Source organism: Alternaria ethzedia, assembly GCF_023757985.1.
Source record: "Alternaria ethzedia strain BMP 0044 chromosome Unknown scaffold_6, whole genome shotgun sequence".
NCBI classification, from domain to species: Eukaryota; Fungi; Ascomycota; class Dothideomycetes; order Pleosporales; family Pleosporaceae; genus Alternaria; species Alternaria ethzedia.
This window is the reverse complement of record NW_026056199.1, coordinates 1,193,650-1,220,501: the sequence shown is the minus strand read 5'-3', so window position 1 is coordinate 1,220,501 and position 26,852 is coordinate 1,193,650. Positions and strand designations below refer to the sequence as shown.

The window sequence follows — 26,852 nt, the reverse complement described above, 5'->3', positions numbered from 1 at the left end:
GAAAAGGTGGTTAGGTGCACCAGGCAAGCTTGGGCCTGCGACTAATCGAGTAATGATGGAGCGAGCACGTCGCGACTCGGAGCAGCTGGATGCGGACTCCCGGAGTGAGTTGGCGGCGGCACAGCACGATGTTTGGCGCGTCACGGAATGCGCGTCAGGCAACGGGGTCAAGAGTCTAGAGTCGACGGTGGTCTGGACAGGAGCGGGACGACACGACTCCTGCACATTTCTTCTGCGTTCTGATCGCTCTGGTTCAATGATGATCCCGCTGCCAAGCCAACCCCCTGCAAGCGCCCTGCGCCAGCGCGGAGCCTTTCGCCGTGCCACAGAATTTCCCGCGACACTTCACAGCATTGGCATCATCAACGCCGCAGCGCCGTGGTGTCGAGCATCGCTATGAGCGCCCGGATACCCTCACGGCGGCTGGGGCAGTCAGGTAAGCTATTACTGGGAACATTGATTCCCTGCACCATTTTCTCCGCACCTATCGGAGCGCTAGTCGTTCTTCCGGGCGGTACAACACCATGACGACTAACATTGAATAGCCCTCGCCGCGCGCCCACACACCCAATGGATACCCTTGACCTCGATCCTTTCAATCTCGCAGCGCAATATCTCGTTCGGGCGCAAGAAAGACAACGATGACCTCTTCAATACCGTCTATTCAGGCGCTCATCGCACTGAAGAGTTCAGAGGGGTCAAGAATACCAACGATGACCTCACCAACCCGATCCTCGAAGACTACCTATCGAAGAGGGCAAAACGAACAGGTGCGAAGGGAACAGACGCGTCGGCAGCGCCCTCACGCCCCACCCCTCGTGAAGGAGACTTCGCCGTAACCCCAACTTCCCTCTTCCCACCCGAAAGCGACATCCCCGGCTGGCGGCCAGACCTGAGCCCACAGGAGAAACTCGAACTCAAGGCGAAATACCGCAAGGGAGAGCAACAAGAGGCGCTTAAGGAGGACAAGAAGCTCATGGATATGTCACTCGATCCCGACCAGAAAGCCCGCAGGCGTCTCGAGCGCAAACTCGTCATTTCCGGCGTGAAGCGTCACGGCCGCATGACAAAGGCGCAGAAGCTACTCCGTACCGAACGCCAGTCAGTCTACAGGTCACAACTCCTTCCTACGTCTACCAAGAAGCTGCAGAAGGTCGTGAACCAGATCGCCGGAAAGACTGTCTCGGAAGCCCTCGTCCAACTCCGCTTTTCCCCGAAACGTGTGGCCCGCGACGTCATCAAGGGCCTCGAAATTGCGCAGAACGAAGCCATTGCGGCCCGCGGCATGGGTCTCGCTGGCGAAGACGCTGCGGTGTCGCGTTGGAAAAAGCAAAGAGCAGCTACGGATGCGGGGAGACCGAAGGATACTTGGGACTACAAGACGTCGAAAACGAATGGCAGTCTGGAGGCGAAGCCGGTCAAGGTGCCTTTCTTCAAGGACACGACGATCCAGTTGAAGGATGGGAGTAAGAAGGTGGTCCGCGATCCCAGCGAGATATACATTGACCAGGCGTGGGTGGGACCCGGGCAGAGCTGGAAGACCCCTGAGTTCAGGGCGCGGGGTGCTATCAACATGCTGAAGCACCGGACGACGAGTGAGCTTGTCACACACTTTATTTCGGAGGATCGGGCGCTAACAGTGCACGACAGGTTTCTCCGTTCTTCTCAAGGAAGAGAAGACGCGCTTGCGCATCTCAGACGAGATTCAGAAGAAGCGCGACAACCGCAAGCTGTGGACCGCACTTCCCGACCGACCCGTCACATCACAACGGCAATACTGCCTGTGGTAAACGATTGTACGAATTCATTGTATAGCATATATTGCCGGTGGAACAAAACTGGCTTGTACAATATACCATTCAAGATCAACCGTTCCCCATCATCCAAAGCAATACCAATCGCTTTATCCGGGTATCTCTCTATCACCCATCCAAGTTGCATAACGTACATGGCTGCTGCTGCCTTTTCAACTTTTTGAACATGTGACAAGATCCTGAACGCCTTCGCTATGCAAATAAAAGATCCCTTTACCATTCTCATGCTTCCACGCCGTCTACTGCGCCGACGCTGCTGACAAGCATGTCTAGCATGCCACGTACCTTCCATGCGTCTTGGCTTGCTTCGACGGTCACCTTGACTCGCTGCATGAGCGCCATGATTAGGTCGTCAACCTCCTCGCTTCTGCCCAGTTGGTCGGCGTATAGGTCTAAGACTACGAGCGCGACGTCGGTGGTCAGACGTGTGATGCGGTAGTCGGAAACATTCTTTATGCACCAGCGGAGGATGGGTTGAAGCGTTACGGAGTCGCGGTTGCTGAGAGCAGTTCGGAGAGCAGAGCGGTGGCGTAGAGCAGTCAGGAGGGTAAGGGACTGGCTGCGAGCGTTTGCGTCCTTGAGAGATATTAGCCTTAGTCTCAGGGGTGTACAGGAGAATGGAAAGCATACCTTTGATTCGAGCACCATGTCCAGCGCCTGCGCATACATGCCCTTTCGCAGTGCATGCGCCCACGGCTGTCCGGCCGTGATCTTTCCCCGCGCGTTGCCCTCGATCACGATGTCTGCGCTCTCGCCGGTAAAGTCTTTGCCTCGGATGCGCTTTTCCCAGCCCTTTCCGCGCTTCCGCTTCTTGCTCCTATCGTACTCTTCGATCTTGCCTTCCATAAGCGCTTTCATCTCCTTCTCTCGCTCACGAGCCTGAACCTTCTGCTCGCCGGAAAGATGGGTCTTGATCGAGAGAAGACCGGATTGCATACCCACCGCAATGTGTCTGTCCTCCTTTTGGTTCGGGATGACGCTCAGTGATAGGATGGGCGAAGGGTACTTCATCCCACCTACGACGTTCCAGCCTGTTGTTTCGAAGACCTTGACGTGGCCGTCAAGAGCACCGGAGAGGAGGCGTTCGCCATTGTTCGCTAATGAGAGCGCGGTCACAGTTTTCTGGTGGTTGCGCAGCATGTGGATCGGCTTTGCGGCCACAATGTCGAGAACGCTGATGACGTTGTCGGCTGCTGCGAGGACGGCCGTTCCAGACGGCATGGGGAGGACAGTCTCGACGGGCGCAGCGTGTTTGAACACCATCACCGCCTTTCCGCCTACTCGCGAATCCCAGAGTCGCACCGTCTGATCGTAACTTCCAGATACGAGTAGCCCACTTTGCGCAGGCATGAAGGTGCCGCTGCGCACGTAGTCTTGATGCCCGTCAAACTTCATGACGCTCTTCTCACTCGGCAGGTCCCATAATCGCACGGTTCTGTCGTCTGAACAACTCATCAGGCCAGTAAGATCTGTGGGATTCCACTGTGTGACCCAGACGGGCTGCTTGTGTTCCTTCCATGTCTTCAAGATGGCCCTGCTCTTGACATCGAACGCTTGTATGACACCAGTATCTCCTCCTGCGACCAGAATCCTGCCATCGCGCCGTATGTTTCCCGAATGCGCAACGTCATCGACGCCGAAGCGCGATATCGTCTTGACGACCTTTCGGCTCTTGGAGGAGAAAATCTGGACGCGCGATCCCGTGGTGACTGCGAAGAGATCCTGGGTGGCCGAAAGCGTATTGGCGGGCTGAGGGGGCGGTATCGAGATGTGAGTTACGGGCGAGGAATGTTGCGAAGGGTCGAGTTTGAGCTCCGAGGCGAATGAGTTCCAGTACTTCTGCTCAGACGTAAGGGTGGAAGGGCCCTTTGGCAGCTTCAAGGGCTGCAGGAGTTGTACTTCGGCCGCCATTGTGAAAGTTGGATGCGATCAATGCGCGTGGAGTTGCGAATGTCGTGAGCTTTTCGGGTGGAGGAACTTTTCGGTGGGTCAACAAGTCACGCTAACGACATCGGAGGGTGGCGCCTTCCCGGCCTGAACGCGGACAGATGCCGACCGTGATTAATATCAGCATCAAAGTCGCGAGTGAGCAGATCCTGATAATCCGTGCCGTCAGGTTTACTTGTCAAGATTGTCTTAATGGCTTGCTATCATCGTAGGAAAACGCCAGTCTCTTCGTCACACAGCATGAGCTGACTAGTGTTGGCTGCCTGGAGGATCGCCCGGGCGCACCCAGTTCATCAATAGACGACGGACGGCGCAGCACCTTCCACCTCATCAGCGTCAAGCCGGCTTCCACGTTCTGTCATGCGACCCCCAAACATCAGATGTCTCTCTTTTCGATTCGGACCTATTGACCTGCCAATGATAAATTGCCTGGCTCCAGGATCAATCACTCTCAGCGCGTCCACCAGGGCCGCACTAGACGCGTCACGATGGATCCCGACGCGCTCGACAGGATGAACGATTTCTTCGATTTCGCCGCTCTTGAACAGAACAACGAAGTCGAACACACCCATGCTTCGAGTGAGCAAACCGTGTCATACCTTCAGCCAGACAATGTTACGGCTATTGACTTCGCTTTGGAACCAGCGGCCGACAATACTCTCCAATTGTTCGACGTGCCCATGTACGACGTGGCACACGATCTCTCCTCTGGCGATATAAACCAGCAATGGCTAACGTCTCACCCAACAACATATGCTGCGACGTCTATGGTTGAAACGAGTGTAGACTCAGGAGCAGACGTCGATTGGCAAACGGTTGATATGGAACATGCGAAGGACCACAGGATCCGCGATGCGACGGATCTCGCTCTCCCGCCTTCATTGTCATCACTTGCGCTAATGCAATGCGATGATGAAGGCAGCTTAATTGATGCGCCGCACTCTCAGCTTGGGCTACGTCCTTCAGCTCTCGATCATTCAATGATTCCGGCCGATGCCTCCCTTGCACTGGAGCAGCTACCAGTCAGATCGGCCGCATCCCAGCAACAACCTTCAATTTCCACTTGGAAACCAGCGTCAGCCAAACGTAAAGGTCCTCAGTGCCGTATTCCACTTGAGGCAAGGCAGGTGTTGGAGGACGAATTTGCGGCCAATCCGTACCCCTGCGCGTGGGAATTGGACATCATCGCACATCAAGCCAATCTCGACGTGAAGAAAGTCCGCAACTGGTTCAATAACACCCGAGCCAGGAAGAAGTGTGGAGGTTAGTCGTATCCCATTCCATGAGATCATGCTTTGACTTACCTGTTCAGATTCCCATCCCGCTGTAAAGGATGGTTCAGGCCAGAGCAATCGCACTCTGAAGACAAAGCTGTCAAAAGATAGTCTGGAAAGCCTCCAGAAGCAAGCAGATGACACCAATCAATTGCCGCAGCCGCCTCTGGCGGTGTACCTTGCACAGTCGTACCAAGAGGAAGCTGTTGAACTGTCTGCAGTACAGGCTGCCGTTGATGTTGAGTCTCTCAACGAAAGCATTCCTAATAGTGGATGGTCTGAGCCCAGACAAGGTCGCAGAGGTTCCGTCATCACCTCGATTGCTTCTTCTGAAGGCACTGCACCCACAACATACACAGTGTCTTCCAGCGGTAGCCGCAGTAAAACTTCGTCCTTTGGTCGTGATCGCCGCCGAGGTAGACGTCGGATGGCGTGGAAAGAATCTCCTCGCCAAGCCATTAACGGTGTGAACAGTGCAGGTGAACCCCAGAAAGATCTGCCTTTTTTCTGTACTTTCTGTCCGCGGGCATTCAAGACGAAGTATGAATGGATACGCCACGAAGACTCTGTCCACGCGCTTCGAACCACTTGGATTTGCTGTGACACAAAGTCATCCGAAAATCTTGAAGCATGTCCATTCTGCGGCCAGGCCCATCCCGACGATGCTCACCTGGCTGGCCACAAGTACCAACAATGCCGAAGCAAGCCCGAATCCCAACGAACTTTCTATCGCCGCGACCACTTCATCCAGCATCTGCACCATGTTCACTTCGCCAACACCAAACATCCGTCCGTACGTACCGGCTGTCAAGCTCGATTACTAGCCGCTGAAGGCCACAACTTTGGTTGCAAGGACCTCGCCATGAAGTGGCGTCGCTTCGGAGCTCCAATGAAGCTTGACGATCCTATGCTTCATTGTGGCTTCTGCGGAAAGAAGTCAAAAGACTGGTCCGAACGATGTGAGCATGTTGCTGAGCACCTCGTCGCGCGTGAGCTTGACCGTGCTGTGTGGTGGAGCGAGCGCAAGGAAAACCATTTGGAGAACCTCTACTCGACTACACCATACGAATCTTTCCGATGCCGATACTGCCAAAAGGTCTTTACGGATGTCAAAGATATGAACGAACACTCTCACTGTCGTGTGTGGAGCTGTCGATTTCTCCGGAGCTTCGACGACGTTGCTGCAGACAATGCAGGTCCGCCCCTCTGTCCAGACTTTCCTTCGGCCAAAGCTCACCATTGTCATCTTTGCGGCTCCGGCTATCGAACGTTCCACGTCGAACATGCGCAGAACTACCATCGGTATCGCTCGTGCAATCAAGAGTTTTACACATCAGAAGACGCTTTCCTCCAGCATTTGCACAACTTTCATGGCGCTTCACAGCCAACATTATTGCGAGGCTCTGGTGTCATCGAGCAGAGCTATATGCGCAACAAAGGCGCATCGTTCGAGCCCGTGGAGTTCAATGAGAGCTGGCAACCTTGCGTTATGGATCTAGACGTAGCCTCTGTCAGTCCATTTGTTGCCGACAACACTGTTTCAACCCTACCTGTCGACCACAGAAAGAATCAAAATCCGACCCGAAAGTCGCTCGTCATTCCAAAGAAAGCTCGTGACAATGTGCAGACTCAGGACGTCAATGTCAAGAAGGTATCAAGACAACGATCTGACACATCAACCTCGAAGGCCGAGAGTCATCACCCGCGATTCTTCCGACTCAGTACTTATGTACCCTTTCTGTCATCTCGTATCTTCTACTCGCGATCTGCAAAGGCAGCGGACTTTCCGAGAGACAACCAGGCTGTGCTAGAAGAGCTACCGAAGCCGCACATTGCGACACTGGCAATGAGTGCAGGCACAGTCAGCATGGCCGCCGCTCGCTGGTTCATTCGGCCAGACACATGTTCGGTCAACGGTATGGTAGAGCTTACCATTGATAATGAAGCAGATGTAGATTGAGCGAACTTAGCCGCTGCCGAGTGGGGATCGGGATTACTGTAGATCGCACGAGACCTTTGGCACTGTCCCCTTCCTCGGCAAAAGCGTCACTGCGTTGCCTGAGAAACTGTCCGACTGCTGACGTCGTGGTACTGCCCATCCGATTGGTCAAGCAGCGTTGTTTTGAAGTGGATTAGACCGTAGAGGGCGCACAGACTGAGCTCCTTGTCCACTTCAATACTGGTGGGCATCCAGCAGCTCTACTGACAACATATGCAAGCTACCTAGCTGCTAAGTACGCACCCAATCAACCTCCCACCCCGTCAGTCCCTCGAACCTGAAGCCAAGATTCGAAATCGCCCAAGACAACATGGCCGAAGACTCGGTGATCCATCTCCCACCCGCCATCGACGTTCCTAAGGACTCGCCTGAGAACTTACTCCTCTCCACTACTTCTTCCGACACTGATGTCAAATTCGATCGCTTCATTGAGCTTCCGGAGGAGCTTAAGCTTGAGATCTTTCGACACCATCTCCGTTTTCCCTGGAGTGTCACCTGTCGTAGCCATGACTTTATCTACGGACCCCGCTTTCTGAACACCGCGCTTGCCAATAAAGAACTGTGTAGTATTGCTTTCCAGATCTATTACCATGAAAATACATTCAAGTTGGCCTGGTTAGTTATTCCCGAGTCACGTCGGACAGGCATTCCAACTGCGCGCTATCTACGACAACCTTATTGCGCCCCATCGTGGTTCCGTTATCCATCTAAGGCCATCGCACATCTTGTTACGAAGCTCGAGCTACACATCGAAATACACACTTTCGAGTTACCCTTTAAGCCATTCTACTGCATCGGTTGCCAAGGCTCGCAACTAGATGTCCTAGCTCATCCTCGCCGCGCGTCCTTCAGAGCCGGGCACACAACGTCAATGTTTCTGATAGGCAGGTTTCAGGAGCCGCACTTGTGGGCAAATGACGGTGAGGCCAAGGCTGGCTGGGGAAGATACTTCACCTCGTTGAAACAACTCCGCATTGTGATTCGCTTGCCTTGCTGTCTTCCAGAAGGTTCAAGCGTTTTCTTCGAGAGACTGCCAGAGCAGGCGCGCCTTTTGTTGCAGGCCAAGAACATCCAGGTCGAAGTCGAGCATGCGCATGAGCGCACTCGCTGTGACGGTCATTGCGAGCGCACGATCGAACGTGGTATTATCGGTATGACAGGACCGCCGATTCCGAGTCACTATACAACGTGAGAGTCGTCTCCAGGACTAGCAGGCCTCGGACCACTATCTGGGGTGTTTCTCCTCTGAGGCGCATTTTGACTGCTTGAACGAGGGATATTTGTCGGAATTGCGACGGATTGACGTGGCAGAGTGACAGAAGCGTGGAACATATGAAGGTGCTATGAGGACAGGCTCCAGAGTTTATACGGGCTGGTGTCATGGAGCATCAATTTCATCGAGTCGTCAGAGAGCACGTCCTGGACATGGGCGGTGGCGTCTTGATTGTCATGTATACAATAATCTTCAACCTCAACAAGAAACGTCTTTCCCAGGAGCTATTCACATTGTGGTCGTTATTGCGCAGATCTTGGGCGCAATACCACATTTTCAAGAAAGGCGTATCGCCGAGGTATTTGTGAAAAGCCATTGTTAAAACACATCAGGCCTGGTAACGCCTACCTGGTATCAACCCACTGAAGTCTCACTGCCATTTTAGAACTTTGGAAGCGTTTCACTGCACACTGCCAGTTCTGCATCTGCCTAGAGTCACCACTGTACTGTAGTTGTCGACTGAATTTTCCTACCATCCCATGGTACCAGGCACCGCCCACCTATCTGAGAAGCAACATTGCAGCACTAAACTACTAATTTTAACACTAAAAAAACGATTAGCAATCGCATATAATTTATATAACGAACGCGCGGAACGATAAGTGCACCTGCCTAGTGAGTCGCGGTGCACGGACTTTACCTCAGGTGGTACCTGCCTTGCGTCCCGCTCTCAGGCCACTACTCTATATTATAAATCCCGCTCATACCATCAACGCCCTCACACCATACGAGTCTCATCACCCAACCAAGAATTACGACTACCAATATGACAACCGGATCCGACTCATTCCTCCGAGGGTTCCGCAGCCTCCCTGGAGAGCTGAAGCTGCTCATCTTGCGCTACACCGTCTACACTCCAACAGCCGTGACTGCCTGCGCTTGGCTCGATAAATGCGACCTCCATTATCTCTGTTATCCCCAAGACTGTTTCGACAGCCATGTTTTCCAGTACCGTACGCTTGAGACAAGGCGGTTGCTGAAAGAGACAGTGATGCCCCTCCTCTCTGTTCCCGAAATCAAGCACCTTGTTCTGGAAGCTTTCTATGGGGTCAATCGAACGGTGATACTGTCCAATGACACCCCCTCTTCGCATGGGAATATTTGCCACTGTCCGCCACCTGTTGTAAGGCCGCTTGTTCGCTGTCTCGAGATTAACCTCGATTACAAAAGACGTCACCATCTAAAATTATTGAGGGAAATCGCAGATGGGTCAACATTTCCGAACTTACACTACTTGACCGTCAACCTCGACCCGGAGACTCTGTTCTTCGACGACCAGGAGGACGACGAACCGAGGTCGTATTTCGAGGCTTATTTCCAGCGACTCGGCCCAATCCACTTCCCCACGCGCCATCTGACCATCACGTCAATCATACTCGGATCAAGCGATGTCGATATCGAAGCGGTGGAATCACTTTATTGTGAGCAGCTTGACCTGCAAGCCAACGGAACTCGAGAAGAACGATGGCAACGCTTCTGTATATTTGACGACAAAGACATAGACGAGAGGTCTCAATACGTTACAGAGAGGTCGAATTTCGTCACTGGTATTGCCCATGCGGGCGTTTATCAATACCAGTACCGTGTAACGATCAAGACTGTGTCGACTCGGCCGAAGGACTCGCCGTATGGGCACCATATGTGGGCAGACTATCCAGTTCGGAAGTAGCAACGTGGTGGTGGACATATGATGCGCTTCTTCTTATGAACTTGAAAGATGGAGCGGTACGCTATTGGACGTGGGGAAGTTTCGTCTCACCCAAAAAAATCTAGACGAGATGCATATTTGGCAAGCGAGTGAGGGAACTTCTACGTGTATACAGTTAGCTGCGCAGATGTATGATCACGAAGGTATTCTCATTGATCCCCCAATGCATCAGCCCTTGAAACTGTGACGCCCTTTCCTGCTGCCGCAATCTAGCTGCAAGCAGGAACGGTTGCTGATATCTACGCGCTGATTCGTCGCCTTCTCCACCCTTAACCACAGATTAGCAGTCGCCTCCCACGCTCACCTCAGTCAGAGCGGTGCGCATACATCCTGCTCTCATTTCAACTTCTACTTGAACAAATTACACCAACGAAACATCACGCCGTTGAAGCCTCGCAAAACCATAACATCTCAGTTCAATCCGAAAATGCCTTCCAACGCCCAACAGAGCAATGCAGCGTCCAGCATACCTACAGATGCGAAGACAAACTTCCTGCACCAGTCCGATGCCGAGTTCCTAGAAAAGCTTCGATCTTTCGCCAAGTTCAAGGAACGCTCGCGCCAAACGCACCACCAAGTACACGTACCAGAACTTACCGCGCGTCTTCAACTCGATACCCCGTTACCTACACCGAGCGAAGATGCTTCTCCCCCCGCACTAGACGCGCCCGTACCAAACCTCTCAAACACATGCCCCATCAACGTCGTCTACCTCGGCAACTCCATGCTCGAGCGCTTCAAAACCAGCGGCATCACCACGGACATCGGCAAGCTCGGAGACACTGGAGTCGCATTCAACGCCGGCGTAGGCGGCGACAGCAACCAAAACGTCGCATACCGACTCACAGAGGGTCTCTACGACATGCTCAAGGCGGCGAAGAAAGACGTATGCGACATCAAACTCTGGATCCTGGCTTCCGGGACGAACAATCTACAGAAGAAGCGTGCGTTCCGGAAACAGGATGTGGAGAGCTGGAGAGTGTTGGTGGAGGCTTGCCTGAGGATTGCGCCGGGGAGTAAGGTGTTGGCGTGCGATATGTTGTATAGACTGGATATACCTGATGCGATTGTGGATCAGAATAATGATCTGCTCAAGGAGGTCGCTGGAGAGATCAACGAGGCACTTCGGGTTGAGCGGTTGGAGAAAGAGAAAGAGTCGCAGACGGTTGAAGTACAAGATGAAGGGGATCGCGAGGACAGAGTGAAGTGGGATGAAACGAGGCACCTTTTCAGCGGGGACATGTTTGACGACCATGTGCATCTGAATGAGGAGGGCTATTGGTTTTGGGATTTGTTGTTATGGCCGCTTGTGGCCAACGTGTTGGGCGTCCCAATCCAGAAGAATGATTAGCTTCTTGAAGGGACAAACATACCAGCCAAGCCAGGTTCCAATCAATGAGAATGTATAATTAGCATTCTAGACAGTAAAGAGCGGCTAGCGAATACTTGAGAGGAAACTATTACAGGTCCTAAACTTATAGCTTGTCTGTTCATCCTACATGTTCAACACCACCCGGCGCATGTCTTGCAATTCCAGATGATTGGTAGCATGACTCAAGGCTCCTTGCCCATAATCATGTCTTTTAGATGTTGAAAGACTTCGGTATGATCCTGCTCGCAAGGATGATAGTGCCACAAGAAGCGGCGGCCATTGTAAGTATCACGGACCGTAAACTCCACCTTCGGTGCCCGGAGACGTATCCCAGATTTTTCTATGCAAGCTCTCAACGTGTCTCCTATGCCATCCTCGAGAAAGCATCCGGGCATGATATCGCGTTCAAGACGCCACTCGATCCCAAGGGTATGTAGGTTGACGAAGCGTTCTTGCCATCCAGGGTTTATATTGGCGCGAGGTGCATCATCTTTGGTACCGTTAATCCAATAGTCTCGGGGAGGTAGATCTATAAGGTACATCCAAGTCGTCGAGTGCGAGGCACATATAAGTCCCTTCTCTATACCGACCTTGCAGTTCATCGCCACAATATGCAGATGACGTATCATGGCAGCCGTATGTGGCTTGGGACACCAGAGACCGCTGATGCGGTCCTCAGGGGAAAACGAATAGCCCTTGCCAAGTTCGACGTCGCCTGTTTGCATGCGGCACCCGATGCACAGCTCGAAGACATTTTTGTTGTAATATACTTCTTGTGCGATGTTGGCTAGATGACGGTTGCGCGTGGCCAAGAGTGGGAACAGGTCCGACTGTAGACACTGGGCGTGTTTCCTCTTGTCGATTCTTCCATCCAGGGTTAGATTGTGCGAGAGAACTTCGCACTTGAGCTCATCAGGAAGTCGCGCCCAGGCGTGGAATGACCGAGAAACTGGTATGACTGGTTGTTCGGTGTCGGTACCTTGAGCCATCATCCTGGCATAGGTTCCCGACCTCGGTGGTAGGTAGGGCTTGCGGGTGTGATGAAGGTTGATGAGGCAAGGTCTATCAGCAGAGCCGGGAGATAGTTGCATGCTTTTGCAAGAGGCCCGAAAGCAACGATGGGAGAGAGAGGAATAGGTAGGAATCCGCGCCATCTTGCGAGGTCGTCCACCCTGCGGCACGGGCCAGCCAGTGCAGGATGCGCCTGTGACTCAAACTGGGGCATAGTTTTGGTTCGCGCGGGTCGATGATGGAGATGCATCGACGTTGTCGTGAGATGATCACCACGAGTATGAACCGATTCGGGGTCGGGAATCTGAATCATCCTGAGCCTTTCACAGCGACTGGCACCTGCAAGTCAAAAGAGAACATGAACTTCATTCACCAAATGCAACCGGGGTATACTAAGACAAGAACTCCGCTTCCAAACTCCTTAGATATTTGAACAGGACTCGCAGATCATTCTCGCCACTCTTTCGCGCATTGGGTGCACTGGAACAGGTCAGTGGGGTTTCTGAGGAAGTCGGGTATGTGACGTACCTTGTAGAAAGCAGTCATGGGCTCGTCGGCACTTCGAATCTGCAGCTGGTACCAGTATGCTTCGTGGTTCCGGCACTTCTCGTTCGGGCATTGTACTGTGTACTTGTCAGCGATGCCAACAGGTGTAGCAGGTGCGCCCAAGATCGCGCAATCTTGCGGCCCTGGTTGCAGCTGAAATATCGGAGCGCACCTTCGGTCTTGTCAACGTTATCCCAAGCGCCCTTTCCTCCCAAGATGTCTTCGACCTCCTTCTTCTTTAGGTATTTTCGCTCGTAGTAGCGTTTGTTGATGACGAAGTGGTAGGGGCAGGTAAGGCATTCGAAACGGTTTTGGCCGACAGCGTCTTCGGTGGTGGGATCGCCGGGAGGTACTTTGGAGACGCGCAGCATATTGCTGCATGTTGGGCAAACTGTGGCTGTTAGCTGTGGCTGGACTGGGACGTGGAGCTGTGGATGTGGCCATGTAGCAGATACAAGCGGAACATCCGGAAATGTGACTATGGGACTTACAAAGCAACATGGTGGGCGGCAGTGGAAAAAAGGCAGTCAGACGCGTGAAGCTGAGCGCGAAGAAGATCAAAAGTTATGACGGACCCTGACCCGCTAGGGCTGGGAACGGCAAAGTGCGGGGCGAGTGTGTAGCAGCGAAAAGCCACCGGCGACGCGCACTTGGGAGCGGACTGTCTCAGATTGGGGCTTATGCACGCTGGCCTGTCGACGTCGCCTGCATCCTTATCGCCGTATTAGAGAGATACTTCACTTCTTCACACCGCCCTGCCCTGTTCGCTTTCCGTTAGCACCTCCGAGTACCCCGCCAAACCACAGCTCGAAACATTCACGCGTACCTGACTGGACCGCCGTCCCTGCCCAGTCACCCTCCGCATCCTCAACACCACATACCATGGCGGACGAAGAGGTGCATACACATGCATATCCAGCGCCTGCCACTGCTGACCAATATGTAGGGTGCTTCCCCCCGTGAACTCGTCCTCGAAGCGTGCCGACGCAACAACACCGAGCTGCTTGAGGAAACTCTGAAAGACCTTGCTGCTGCTGCCTCGAAATCAGGGAAGAAGCCAGAGGATCATGTCGCCGAAACATTGAACAACACACGCGACGGCGTGGGTAACGGCTGCCTTCACGTCGCGGCAACATACGGAAGCTGTAAGTATCTATCCCAGCGGCGCAGCACTAGGACGTCTTTGTCGCACGCCACGCGAGGCATGATTTGACTAAATCTGTCACAGTCGAAGTCATCGACATGCTTCTCGACCAAGACGGTCTTGAGATCGACGAGATCGACCGCATGGAGCAGGATACTCCCCTTCACAAAGCCGTACGCTACGTCAACTCGCTCGAAAAGTCCGTCTGGCCCCACGGACACTCCATCGTGGCCATGCTTCTAGACGCAGGATGCGATCCGAGAATAAGGAACAAGGCGAAGCTCAAGCCCATTGAGTTGGTGGACCCGAGGAACACTGAGCTGAAGAGCATGCTGCAAAAGGGTGAAGTCTCCATGCTGATGGGCGGTGACGTGGTGGAAGACGACGACGATGATGGCCCAACAGGAAGCGCTAGCGATAGCGATTGAGAAGTCACTCATGGGAAAGCACGAGTTGGAGAAAGACTTTGGGCCCCGGCTATGGTGGCAATTGGGGTTTCTTGAGAGAGGCCGAGGTGTGTACACCTCACTATCGGCACTCAGCGTGCGCTACGCTACTGAACGACTTCATAGTATCGGCTTTGATAGCCATAGACAAGCAGCATGTACCCATCTGTTCCTCTTCATCCACGAGCCGGCCTCGCGCGCATTCGTGCTGGGGATGGAAGGCGGCTTTCGCTTTGGATCTTCGTTCTTCGCATGTCTCGATAATCAAGTCTGTCGTTCTAGAGTGTCCCGATCAATCTTGTTGCTACTTCCTGTTAGCTCATTACTTCTAAAACTCAACATTTCCATTACTCACCTCAGGCGGAGGCCCGACAGGCCTGACCATGCGCTCTAGTAACTGTAGTCTAGTCTTTTCGCGCGGCTGTCCCAGTCCGATGCTCATGTACTGTAGAAGAGGCGGGTGGCCGACGTAGCTCGAGAGCGAGTCGCGCGCGATGTTGGATGTCCATTCGTGCTTGGTAGTGTCTGCGCTTCCGATACCGATGTAGCGGGCCTGGAGAGCCTCGAGTTGTTGCTGCGCGCGCAGTTTGTCGGCCATGATGTACGGAGTTCGGTCGGTTGTTTGGAGATGTGCGACTGGGTTGGTGTTGGGCTTGGTAGGCAAAAGTTGGGCGAGTCGCGACCGCGGAGGTGCTGCGGAACTTGGGCTTAGTCATGCGGCATCAGCCCCATCATCGCGACAGCCTCGAGACGGATCCCCTCAATTCAACAAACTTCGGATCGCAACACCTTGCTTCTCTCCATCACGCGTCGCATGGCTAATTACAACCGCGAAGACGACAACATGAGCGACCACGACACGATAATGGGCAACGCGCCCCTCACACCACGCGACGAGCCCGAACTCACATCCCCCATGGTCGACTTCTCGCCATCCACAGTACAATACGACGAGGCATTTGAGAACAGTCTTATGGAAATCATACTCAACCCACCACCCCAGCCCTCGCCGCGAAAGCCGTCAGACGAGATTCCCACAATCTCCTCGTCGCAACTGCCCATCTCACTCTCCTCCCACCTACGTACACATCCTTCCGCCGTGCCTGGGCTTTACATGACGCACCAAAACGGATATCATACAGGTGGTCCAGGGCCATCACCTCACACTATCGAAGAATTCGCGGACCGCTTCATTAGAGAGCATGGCATCGAGGATGCGGGGCAGCTGGAGAGGGTGGTGGAAGATGTTGTGAGGCACAAGCTGGAGGAGGCTAAGCAGAGGATGGAGAAGAGGAAAGAGCTTGTAGAGAAGAACAGAGGGATTGAGAGGGAGTTGGAAGATCTCAGGCTGCAGAGGAGTGCCGAGTTGAGGGTCATGGAGAGGGTCAAGGGGAAGAGGAGATGAGAACTGAGAGTCACTGTGCCTGTGGATGTTGGAGTCGCTGTGCTAGGTTGCGATGGAGTTGTTATGATACCCGACATTGGAATGTCAAAGTTTTTGGGGGCGCTGCGTTGAGTCCCAGGTGAGCGAGCTATTGTGCACAATAGGGCAGGACCTCGATATTGGATATCGCTATGCGCACACGTCAGATGTTACTATGGCTGCTGTTCCCATCCAAGATAAGAGCACATGCCATGATTGCCATTAAAGACGTACGAGCATTGCGCGTACAATCTCGTAGATAGACGAGTAGACCCACGATATCCCAGCTCTCAGTGGTGACAACTCAAGCATAAATTAAATGATGCGCAGAGCACGCGCATCGCCCTAACCCGGTGCCCAGGCGACCAGCAACTGCACCCTGAACCGGGGGACGAAGCTACGCGACCGATCAGACTGCGTCAGTCCGCGGCATAGCAGAAGCTATGGCCAATAGCGTCATACCTCAACGATCATCACTGCAGCTTCCATGGACACACAGGACCCTTGATCGTCTCTGCCGCGTGGTTTCGCGGGTCATCTGCTTCGCCATCGCGATCTGCCCCTGGGGCTACCGCTACAGTCAGGACTATGTTCTTGCTTCCAGCATGCGGGGGTGGATACCAGCCAACCTTGATTTTTGAGCGCACTTTCTCAACTCTACTTTCGCGCTACATGTGACAGGACCGTCGCTCAACTACAACCACCACCAACACATGCGCACGAACTTGCCTTGAGTGCCTGAACTGGAGAAATCGGAGCAGAGCTGTACTGCGACACATATCCAGGCAAAACGCCAACATGGCAGACAAACTCGGGAGTCTGGCCTGGAGCGGTTTCAAACTTGGGTTTGGACTGTTCAGCCTTGCCGGAGTATGGACCATGGCAGTCATGAAGAACGGGGCGCTCTGGGCGAAAGATAGCGACGAGGAGAAGCGCGCGTTGGCTGCTGCGCAAGAGAGTTTCTGGGGTCTTGACCGAGAGCCTCTACCAGGTTTCAAGCATGCCTTCTACAAGACCACCAACGGTACCCGCCTGCACTATGTCGTTAACCAGGACACCGGATCATCACCACCGAAGAATGTTACCATCTTTCTACATGGTATGTGTTCTCTAAGCAAAGTCATGCAGGTACCAAACTTTAATGGACTACGCAACTAACAAAGACCAGGATTCCCCGACTCTTACCTCATCTGGCGCCACCTACTCCAATCCGCTTCCCTACAAAAGGACTCCATCTTGATAGCCGTCGATCTTCCTGGCTATGGCGGCTCCGACAGTCTGTCCGCATACGGCCCGAACGAAATGCTCGAGGTGTTGACCGAGTTCATTGTTGGCATACGAGAGCAGTTCCTGTCGGAAGGCAAGAAGGCAGTGGTAGTGTCGCACGACTGGGGTGCGGTCATTGCTGGCCGGCTGGCTTCCGAGGCACATGTCCTGGCTGACCACTGGATCATCACAGGCGGCGCCGTCACAGCTCTACTACACTCGAACGCGACGAACAGGATCTTGTTGGCGAAGCAAATGCTGAGGACATGGATACACTCTCCGTTCAACTTCCGTCTGCTGAAGAATGGGTTACACGCACTCGGCCCTGTGGCTGGACAGTTCCGAAGCTCTTTCTACATCTTCGTATTCCATCTACCCTGGCCTCTCCACAACGTCTTCGCGACTTTTGGCAACTACTTCTTCCTGCGTGTTCTCCACCAGTTCGGCAAAGGCACACCGAAGAAGGGCAAGGCTGCTGCTGTGTTGGAACCTACGGAAGCTGCTGAAGCAATGGCAATCTCTACTGGACCCGGAAGTGCCCAGCTAGACAAGGCGAACGACAAGGGTGAACGATACGGCGATTCTGTCAAGAGCAGAGTAGGCGACCGCGGCATGTCCGAGAAGATCCACATCTATCGCGACAGCCTGGCTTTCGGCAAGTGGGAAAAGTCGCTCGAGGTTACTGCCGCGCTGTACAACATTTCCTCTGAAGCTGCTTCTTCGCAGACCTTGTCTGCACCAGGCACCCTGTCCAGTATGGCACCACAGGGCGCGCTGAAGGCCCCTTCGACACTCATGATGGGACAGTTTGACCCTGCATTCAATCAACGGCTCTCGTTTGACAACGCTCGCGACTATCTGGTCAAGGGAAGTCAGGTCGTGATTATCAAGGGGGCAGGCCATTGGTGAGTCAACCCGAATACCCGTATTGAGGAAGCATATCCTAACGTCATGTAGGCTACCTCTTGAGCACACAGGTAGACGTGCGGTAGAGAAGACCCTGCAGTGGGCGTTGCAAGGTGCGGGAAGCGAGACGATACCCTTTGAAGCGATGAGCGATGTGCGCATTCTGGAGGCGTTGTAAGGGATAGCTCGCGTGTGATGTACGATCATGTAGCAGAAGAATTCCACAGTGCTCTTCAAGATTTCAGTGACTCTAGTACAGCGTTTGCTCTTTCCCAACCTGAAGCGCACAGTCCTGGGTTAGCTAGGCTTGGCAACTACAGTAAATAACACCACCCACCTCTTCGCCAGTTTCTCACACCCTTTGCCTTGATTCTGAGCGCCCCAGAATCTTGGTTAGGAGACCACATCATACGGATCTACGAGGCTCACAATCACATTAGTGAGCGCGAATCCTTGAGTGCACACAGTCTGCGCGTTAACACAATCTCAAGGTGAGTGCTCGTCTACATCGTCGGTGCGATAGCTCATTGATTATTCTGTTCTATTCAAAAGCTGACACGGCCTATAGATTCCTCTTCAGCGCAACTGAAGCAACATGGACGATCCCGCCACCAAACCGCCTACTACCTTCCACGGCTGGTCGCGGCTTCCAGATGAGTTGAAGGTGGAGATTTTGGCTCATAACCTTGATCAAACCAACGGGATTGATTCGATTGCACACTCTCGTCTCTTCGCAGAACAGCTTACGTCCATCATCGGCACTCGGAACCGCGAATTCACCGCACTCGCTTTGGAGACGTATTATATGCGAAACGTGTTCCAGGTTACTATCGAAGAAGACATAGATAAGAAATGTGCACACGTGCAACATCCTCCAGCAGCCTATGGACACCTCATTAGGAGGATGGAAGTACTGGCGTGTACCTACTACTTGTATTGGATGCTCCCAAGGCTTTTAGTCACTGGAAGTTCGGCAATGCGTTGCATTCTCAGCCGCAGTCCAAAGTCACCGCTCGGAGGAGATGACGCCTTCGATTTGTTCGCCCTGTTGCCGCACGATTACATCGTCTCGACCGTCTGGCAAGCAAACTTCATGCATCTTCAATCACTGGCATTCAGATTCGAATATCCGATGCAAAAAGAGATTGCTCTGTTTAAACGCCCTGGCGAATGCGACCACTGCGGGCTCGCTCTTATTCACGTCGAGAAGGTCCTCACTGCGGTACAAGGGTTGCACATCGCGTTACAGGCCGCGAAGACGACCGTTGTTTTCGCCACGACCTGTCCTTGTCTCACTCGTCTAGCCCAGTTGCTTGCACGAATGGCGACAAAATCGGACAAGTGAGAAGGAGATAGCTGACAACAACGCGCTCATGTCAGACACCACTAAAGATGCTTGAGAAGATGAGAGACGCCCTCATCAACGTCAGCTGTCATCGCATTTCGCCCTGTACCACAAGCCTGGGATCGGAATACATAGAATGAGAAACAGCTAGATGCACATCTTAGTATGCACAAAGAATCGAAAATAATACAAAACTCCAAACCATATCCACCCTTTCAAAGGCCATCTGTCCCCTGTCTACTAACCCCAAACATGGGTACAGCACTGTCACTAATGCCCTGCACCCGCTCGCTCACCCCGCTTGCCTCCATAGCCCGTGGACTGCCCATTGCAGGTGTGTTACTAGGCCAGGCCCACAGCGCGTCAAAATCAATCTGCTCATCTTGTCCGCTCTCCTCGGAATGCAGACTGGGCACACGCGTTGCTTCCAAAGCAGATAGATCGAGCATGGCTGATAGCGAGGGCGCTCTCGAGGCCGATGTATACGATGGCGTGGCCATGTCTACCGGCGGGGGCTCTTGGATAGGGGACAGATGGACACTAAAGTCTTCTCCTGTGTGAGCTGGGCTGTGCTGGACGTTGGCATGGTGTTGGTTTTGACCGAGATTATGGTGTTGCTCAGAGGCTTGATACGTCAGTACCGGTTCGTTGATGGGCGCTGTCTGCATGCCGGGATATATGTGTACGGGCACTTGGTGAAGTCGTGGTGTTGCATCCATCGGGTTTGATGCGCGCGCTGAATCGGGTGCCTGGGGCGCAGAGTTACGTTGTTGCTGCGGCATCTGCCTGCCATAGAGTTGTGATGCGATGCTGGGTAGTGTCGCATTGCTTGTTGAGTCTTGTCGCCGGCGTAATCGCTGCTGTGCGACGACATCTCGGAAGGAACTTAATATATATACTAGACGGCTTGCTTGTTGATCGCTCTCGGCGCAGTAGTTCATGACGTTGATGGCATTGACAACGCAGTTGTCCGTTAGCTCGATCTGGTATAGGCCGGCAAAATCGCTTGCAAGAATGACGAGGGTGGCTGCGAAGAGGAAGTAGATAACGGCTGGGTTGCGTCGGGACAGATAGCCAGCCTCGTAAGCGTTCTGTATGAGCAGGATGGTATGCACAGAAGCGATGACACATGCCTCGCTGAATCGCTCCATGCGGTGGAAAGGGCGTGGCCCTCTCGATCCAGGTTGTTCGACATGACGTTGAGTCTCTTTGTTGAGTATATACAGTAAGAAAGGTCGAGTAAGAAGGATGACGGAATGGCAGTAGAACAAGTTGACGTGCAAGATGGCCACGCCTTGACTGGGCGAGGCAGTCGCTGCTTGTCGCCATTGCAAGATGGGCGTCAGCAACCGGGGCCATGTCTTGCATATATCCGATATCTCTTGGGCGAGACGAGTGCTGATCTTGCGTTGCTGGTACACCCTCCGCAAGATGACGCCGATGACTCTGCAACTTCGAACGGTGGCTTCCAGAGCAGGTGGGCCAGTTTCGTTGAAATCGTACACAGTCTTTGCGCTGAAGCTCCATGACTGGTTGCGAACACTGCTGTCGGGCGGGCGGAGTGTATCTCCCGAGCAGTCATCTTCTGATATGGCGGTCGGACGGCCAAGAGAGCAAGACAGTAAACGATCCATCACGAATATCGACCGCCAAAGGTCTTTTCGTTGTGTTTGTTCCTCAGGGCTGAAGATGACCATGGTCTCTTCTCTGTGGAGGCCGAGCGCAAGTGCCGACCGTACTGCCATCCCAAGTAAGGCAAAAGCAGTGTTGCGCTTGCTTTTGGCCAACATGTAATATGACATGAGAAGTAGCGCTTGGACAGACCAGAAATCCTGATCCTCCAAACCTGTCATCGGATCGTTCATGTTCCTAGCATTGAGATAGAAAGCCTCGGCTCTGTCGAGGTGTTCACTGCGAAGCTTGTCGATTATCAGCGCCTCAGGGCTTCCTGAAAGTGGTGTCGCCATGGTGAGGCCGATGGCGAAAACGAGGTTGAGCAAGCATGACCAAGATGTATCGACAGATAGCGGATCGGAGTAGCAACGCTCTAGTTTCTCAAGAAAAGAGTCACGTCGGAAAACCTGCAACAAGCCGTGGGTATTGACGAAAAAGGCATCCACCAGCACGCGTGCCGTTCGCTCGTCTGGGAGTAGACTCGACTGTCGATATCCCAATGGAAGTGAGTATTGGCCTTCGACTATCTTGTGACGACGAGGGTCAGTCGTAAACGGTGATGGGCCGGCTACCGTTTCAACCATCATCCGGAGGAGCTGAAGGAATGATAGGGTAGCTGCATCGCCAATGTATATCACTCGACCCGTTGGATCTTGTAACATGCGGCTCTGGCTTGGAAACTCCGCCACTTCATCTGTACCATCATTTGGAGTGGAAGCGTGTGTCGGAGTAAGCCGGTCACGGGTGTTATCATGATTGACAGCCAGACGATCGATTGAGCTGTTTGCATGCTCTATACTGGGTCCTGGGCCGGGAGACTTGAACGGTACTTCTTGGTTGACACTGAGTGTGCGTGTCAACAAATTTGGATGGTTGACAGACGACGTGCGGTTATGTAACGAAAGTGGCGTTGTTTGTGCGTGCTCGACAGCCGGAGTATTTACAGTCCGGTTGTCAGTTGGACTATAAAGTGAGCAGTCAGTGGATTGTGCTTCGGAAAGCGTCCAGGCATATAGCGATGGATAACGCTTTTGGAGGAGTGCAGAGTCCCATATATTTGGCAGAGTGATGAAATGCGAGATACGTACATGGAACTGTCGCTGTCATTGCCGCTCTCAATTGTACGTCTCTTTGCGGGTGGTCGGTCCTCGCCTGGAGAATTCGGATCTCGATCCGCGTATATGCAGGTAAACTTGCGCTATCTAAAGTCAATACATTGCAGTATGCAGTTGGAATGGGGGCCTAACCTTATCACATGTGTTGCAGGGGCACAAGCCGTTGCACTGTGATCTGTCAGTCTCCTATGCCAACTAGAGGGCATAGTTGCACGTGTCCGCGAGTCATCTTGCGAAGGAGCCGATGCAGATACTGTCCATGATTACAAAGCGTTCGGGTGAAGCATCGCCCAGCCGGACAGTTTCCTGTTGTACAACGTGATGGAGCCGCACAGCTAGCCGATGGCCTCCCGCAATGCCTCCACACGGCGATCGGTGAGCATAGCAACCTCAAGATGCTAGCGTAATGGCATGCAAGAACTAAGTTGCAGGTCGTGAACGCCGACAGGGGTCTGTGCCAAGTGCATCTGTAGCCGAACGCGAAAAACGTCGTGATGCACCAGTTGAGAAATTGAACCGACCTTCTGTTTTCTCCTCTTGCAACTTTCGCACGCCTGAGCGGTGCGCTGTCGTTGGTCTGCGACGCGTCAAATTAGCCGTGACCTCGGGAAGTCGCCAGTACGAGCGTAGACGAACCTGGTGGGACCTTGGGTCGCGTCATCACGGTATCGACTCCGCGGGTAGTCGCAGTCGTTATCACGTGCGAATCCGGATGGTCAATGCCTGGGAGTACATTGCCGACGCGACGGATGGATGAGCTGGTCGGAAGATGCACTCGTGGTAATGATGGAAGCGAGTCACGGAAGTCCCATAACGCTACGCGAAAATGACGCGGAAAAGGGCCCCGCAGCCTTCGCCGTCTGTATCGATGAGATGGAGACGATCACAGTAAGATCCTGATGGCCTTGCTGATGGAATTGGGTGACGAGTCCCTCGTGGTTGTCGCGAAGCTGCGAAGCTTGGGCTTCCCACTGTTCCGAAAATCGAGTAGCGCTGGACGTCTGCCGATCGTCATGAAATCGGCCTACAGACCCCAGCCCAGCCCGCCTTTAGACTCAACCCGTTGGTATGCATGCAGGACGCTCTTAGCCGATGCTGATAGCAAAGGTCATGACCGCATACGGTCAACAAGCTCGATATGCCGCTAATCAGCTTTTCAACGGCGAAGCCGTTACCACGCAACCTTACCTCGGGCCGTCTTTGGAAGGGCTACCTACGGGTATTTACCCTGAGATTCCCTTTGCTACAATCTTGTACCGTTCTGTTTTGTCTTTACATTCTTCGAAATGGCGCCATATCTAGGATCTGACAATAGTCACCATCAAATTGCCACGCACGCCAACACATTGCTGGCGGGAACCACGGCAGCATTAGAACAATTACTCACCAAGGCGAAAGACAATCTGCCCAAAGAGTCGCTGCCACACATCGCCAATGTTAAATTCTCGACCGCAAACACCGGAAGCCCATACTTTCCCAGCCCACTGAAGCAAACAGAGGCCATCTCTGCGCTCAAGGCGGTTGAAGCAGGAGTTGCATCTGCCATTGCCGATCTACAAGATGCTCAAACGCCACGCGGTATCGCTGTCGATCTCGAAAGAGCCACAGCTTTCCTATTCTCTACCTATTTAGCCACGGTGGGCGGGTTCGATAAATCGGACGCAAGGGCTAAGAAGCTACTTAAAGGTTGAACTCACTGCCTCAGCTTGGCCGACGATTAATACTGACCAGGACAGACACCGACTTGCTTCAAGCACAATCTATCCTGTACCGCAGACTATCCGCAAACCTCTACCAGACCAAGAACCCAGGAGAATACTTTCACCTTCATGGATCTCTTGAGGCAACCAAAGCGCTGAACATGATCGGTCTCGAAGGATCACGGCCTGATCTGACAGACTACCATGAATGCATCAAGGTCATCGAGGATCATGTCAGTCGATACACTGTCGATCAGCTCGAAGAGATGAATAAAGAGATTGGACAAGCTGGTGTGACATGCCTGAAGTGGGAAGATTTCCAAAAGACCCCACACGGACGTACACTTCTTCAGCAACCTCCTTGGAAGGTGGAAACTCTCGAAAGCGAAACTCCCGCGGCTCCCTTTCCGTTCAAGTCATCAAACACGCCCAAACCACAGATTCTTGCCGGCATCCGCGTTCTTGAACTGTGCCGGATCATTGCCGGGCCCGCTATGGGTCGGGGACTCGCCGAATACGGTGCTGAGGTCATCAAAGTCACATCGCCGAACCTCTCCGACGTACCTTTCTTCCAAGTGGATGCAAACATCGGCAAGCATACCACCGACCTAAATTTGAAAGACCCAAGAGACCGTCAGACCTTCGAGGAGCTTTTACAATCGGCAGATGTAATTTTGGATGGCTATCGACCCGGAAGTCTAAATCGTCTCGGATATGGGCCCGAGCAGCTCCTTCGTCTTGCCAGAAAGCGCGGCAAAGGCTTTGTCTACGTTGCCGAGAATTGTTTCGGTCACACTGGGCCATGGTCCTCACGTCCAGGCTGGCAGCAAATTGCAGACTGCGTGACGGGTGTGGCATGGGCGCAGGGTCAAGCAATGGGATTGAGTGAGCCTGTTGTACCACCTTTCCCTATGAGTGATTATGGAACAGGATGCATGGGCACCATCGCTGCACTAGTTGGACTCCACAGACGAGCAAAGGTTGGTGGAAGCTACCTAGGTACCACGTCGTTGGTTCAGTACGATATCTACCTACTCCAACTTGGACTCTACGACGACCGTATGATGGCGGAGCTACGGAAAGAACATGACCAGGAGTTCTTTCAATTGCGACATCACGATTCGGTAGATGAAGTTGGAAAGAGAGCATTGAAGACAATGAGACGAACGCATCCAGAGCTCTTCGAAGACCGACACATGCAAGAGTGTTACAGCAAGGGATTCAACGCCAATGTCAGGACTATCCGACCCGTGGTCAGCGTTGAAGGTTACTGGAACGGCTTCCTACGCAGCTCTCGTCCCAACGGTTTCGACAAGCCTACTTGGGACGATTGGGAGATTGATGAAGCCTTATTACGGACTTGAATAGGCCCAGCCATTGTTGCGTCATAGGTCTTTCACATCCTACCATTTCGTCTTGAATACCCAAATTAGCGTTGTTGCACCTGTACATCACGTCCTCGTTTCACTTCCACATCTTATTATCATCAATCTTTCTTTCCAGCATCTCCTTGCTACTATTCCTTCACGATCCCGAACGCCCAAAATCGCGCCTCGGCATGATGTGTATTGTGCCCCACATCGCCCCACAGTGTCGTCGGAGTTTCCCAGGCGGACTGGTGCAGCTTCCGACATACCACTGCACGATGTAAGCACACGTGCAATACGTTTGGTACATCATTACGGTACCACCGGTTGAATATGATGTCGCTACGTGTACCGTCATGTCGCCTCGTACGCGATGCTCAAAGTAGGAAGAAGGCCCGGTCGGGGATGATACCTAGGTACGCTAGGACACGCCTTCCGTCGCGAGACTAGCTAGGGATACAGTCGCTCAACACCGAGACGGGCCGCTAATGCTGGGGAACGACGCCATGGGTCAGTGGAGAAAGCCTAGAAGAATTCTGCGTAACATTACCTCGGTGTACCCGTTGGCTCTCATTACCTAGGCATTGGTAAGCGGCGCACGTGCTACGTGGGACAAACGTGGGGTGCTGAGGTAAGGACCTTGCCGTCATCTCAAGCTTACTCAGGATCCTAGGTACTCTGTAGCCACGAGCTAACCACGGTTAGTATCTTTATACGATCCATGCTCAGACCATTTGCAGGCGCACAAATTGTTGAACCGAGGTGCTTGCGGGTTGATTACATTTTGACTTTGCTATAGTGACGAGATTTGGCCGACGATGGTACCAACTGGATGGACAGCATGTTTATCGGACAATGCCTACATTACCGCTCTTTGTACCGTCCCGGGATTCAACAAAAATCACTCTTCGGCCTTTGATGCCGCCAAAGTCATGCTTTGCTACGAACACTTTGTAACTCGTTGACACTGTATCTGTCTTTTGAGCTAGCTTATATACGGTGTGAGAACACACAGGTCAATCGGATATCAGCATGATTTCAAACTAAGATGTTGAAACAGGCGGTGCTATTGGCATTGCGAAACTCAAACGCCATGATTCTACGACGGCATTTGAAGGACGAGTACCGATCCTGGCATACACCGGCAACCAGCGATCACCAGAACACTCGTACAAACCTTCGAATATGCCGGCTCGAAGATAGGACCGACAGATGTACCGCTGCACTAGCTAGACTATGATGAGCCTGACCAATATCCTAGCACTGCTTGAACATCATCATCATCGTTTCCAAGCTCGCGAGAATTCTCGGCATCTCTAGCTTAACGGTCTCCATGACACATACTCCGAGCTTGTGAGGACTCCACTTCACTGCAAGGCTAGATATATTTTGCGTTCTCATGTCTCTTTTGCTCTTGCGTCCGTCACATCCATGAATAGCTGCAAGAGCTAGTCATGCAGACCTTGCTTCTAGCTTTGTATCGCAACCGTTTTCTTTCCTTGCTCTATAGGTTGCACTTATT

At 53.0% G+C, this 26,852-nt stretch overlaps 11 protein-coding genes across 11 annotated transcripts; 7 read left to right on the top strand and 4 right to left on the bottom strand.

Moving 5' to 3' along the window:
- Positions 1-55: 55 nt before the first annotated feature.
- On the top strand, positions 56-1,790 carry J4E87_003697 (uncharacterized protein; the record flags this gene model as incomplete). Its single annotated transcript, XM_049375322.1, has 3 exons — positions 56-104; positions 546-1,595; positions 1,651-1,790. 3 exons carry the CDS (start codon positions 56-58, stop codon positions 1,788-1,790), a joined length of 1,239 nt encoding a protein of 412 aa, XP_049235244.1.
- A 246-nt stretch (positions 1,791-2,036) lies between these two features.
- J4E87_003696 (uncharacterized protein) lies at positions 2,037-3,725 on the bottom strand (the record flags this gene model as incomplete). The annotated part of the gene is made up of 2 exons (XM_049375321.1): positions 2,037-2,390; positions 2,445-3,725. 2 exons carry the CDS (start codon positions 3,723-3,725, stop codon positions 2,037-2,039), a joined length of 1,635 nt encoding a protein of 544 aa, XP_049235243.1.
- A 524-nt stretch (positions 3,726-4,249) lies between these two features.
- On the top strand, positions 4,250-6,995 carry J4E87_003695 (uncharacterized protein; the record flags this gene model as incomplete). Its single annotated transcript, XM_049375320.1, has 3 exons — positions 4,250-5,024; positions 5,074-5,451; positions 5,860-6,995. The coding sequence occupies 3 exons, from the start codon at positions 4,250-4,252 to the stop codon at positions 6,993-6,995; spliced, it is 2,289 nt and encodes a 762-aa protein (XP_049235242.1).
- Positions 6,996-10,442: 3,447 nt separating this feature from the next.
- Positions 10,443-11,366, top strand: J4E87_003694 (uncharacterized protein; the record flags this gene model as incomplete). The annotated part of the gene is made up of 1 exon (XM_049375319.1): positions 10,443-11,366. The coding sequence occupies one exon, from the start codon at positions 10,443-10,445 to the stop codon at positions 11,364-11,366; it is 924 nt and encodes a 307-aa protein (XP_049235241.1).
- Positions 11,367-12,845: 1,479 nt separating this feature from the next.
- Positions 12,846-13,445, bottom strand: J4E87_003693 (uncharacterized protein; the record flags this gene model as incomplete). Its single annotated transcript, XM_049375318.1, has 4 exons — positions 12,846-12,878; positions 12,927-13,021; positions 13,117-13,335; positions 13,436-13,445. The coding sequence occupies 4 exons, from the start codon at positions 13,443-13,445 to the stop codon at positions 12,846-12,848; spliced, it is 357 nt and encodes a 118-aa protein (XP_049235240.1).
- Positions 13,446-13,826: 381 nt separating this feature from the next.
- J4E87_003692 (uncharacterized protein) lies at positions 13,827-14,516 on the top strand (the record flags this gene model as incomplete). The annotated part of the gene is made up of 3 exons (XM_049375317.1): positions 13,827-13,841; positions 13,891-14,089; positions 14,173-14,516. The coding sequence occupies 3 exons, from the start codon at positions 13,827-13,829 to the stop codon at positions 14,514-14,516; spliced, it is 558 nt and encodes a 185-aa protein (XP_049235239.1).
- A 340-nt stretch (positions 14,517-14,856) lies between these two features.
- Positions 14,857-15,132, bottom strand: J4E87_003691 (uncharacterized protein; the record flags this gene model as incomplete). Its single annotated transcript, XM_049375316.1, has 2 exons — positions 14,857-14,862; positions 14,890-15,132. 2 exons carry the CDS (start codon positions 15,130-15,132, stop codon positions 14,857-14,859), a joined length of 249 nt encoding a protein of 82 aa, XP_049235238.1.
- A 216-nt stretch (positions 15,133-15,348) lies between these two features.
- Positions 15,349-15,939, top strand: J4E87_003690 (uncharacterized protein; the record flags this gene model as incomplete). The annotated part of the gene is made up of 1 exon (XM_049375315.1): positions 15,349-15,939. The coding sequence occupies one exon, from the start codon at positions 15,349-15,351 to the stop codon at positions 15,937-15,939; it is 591 nt and encodes a 196-aa protein (XP_049235237.1).
- An 816-nt stretch (positions 15,940-16,755) lies between these two features.
- On the top strand, positions 16,756-18,307 carry J4E87_003689 (uncharacterized protein; the record flags this gene model as incomplete). The annotated part of the gene is made up of 3 exons (XM_049375314.1): positions 16,756-17,056; positions 17,126-18,128; positions 18,181-18,307. 3 exons carry the CDS (start codon positions 16,756-16,758, stop codon positions 18,305-18,307), a joined length of 1,431 nt encoding a protein of 476 aa, XP_049235236.1.
- A 1,382-nt stretch (positions 18,308-19,689) lies between these two features.
- On the bottom strand, positions 19,690-21,854 carry J4E87_003688 (uncharacterized protein; the record flags this gene model as incomplete). Its single annotated transcript, XM_049375313.1, has 3 exons — positions 19,690-21,320; positions 21,387-21,744; positions 21,849-21,854. 3 exons carry the CDS (start codon positions 21,852-21,854, stop codon positions 19,690-19,692), a joined length of 1,995 nt encoding a protein of 664 aa, XP_049235235.1.
- A 1,695-nt stretch (positions 21,855-23,549) lies between these two features.
- On the top strand, positions 23,550-25,327 carry J4E87_003687 (uncharacterized protein; the record flags this gene model as incomplete). The annotated part of the gene is made up of 2 exons (XM_049375312.1): positions 23,550-23,949; positions 24,000-25,327. The coding sequence occupies 2 exons, from the start codon at positions 23,550-23,552 to the stop codon at positions 25,325-25,327; spliced, it is 1,728 nt and encodes a 575-aa protein (XP_049235234.1).
- Between the last annotated feature and the right edge of the window lie 1,525 nt (positions 25,328-26,852).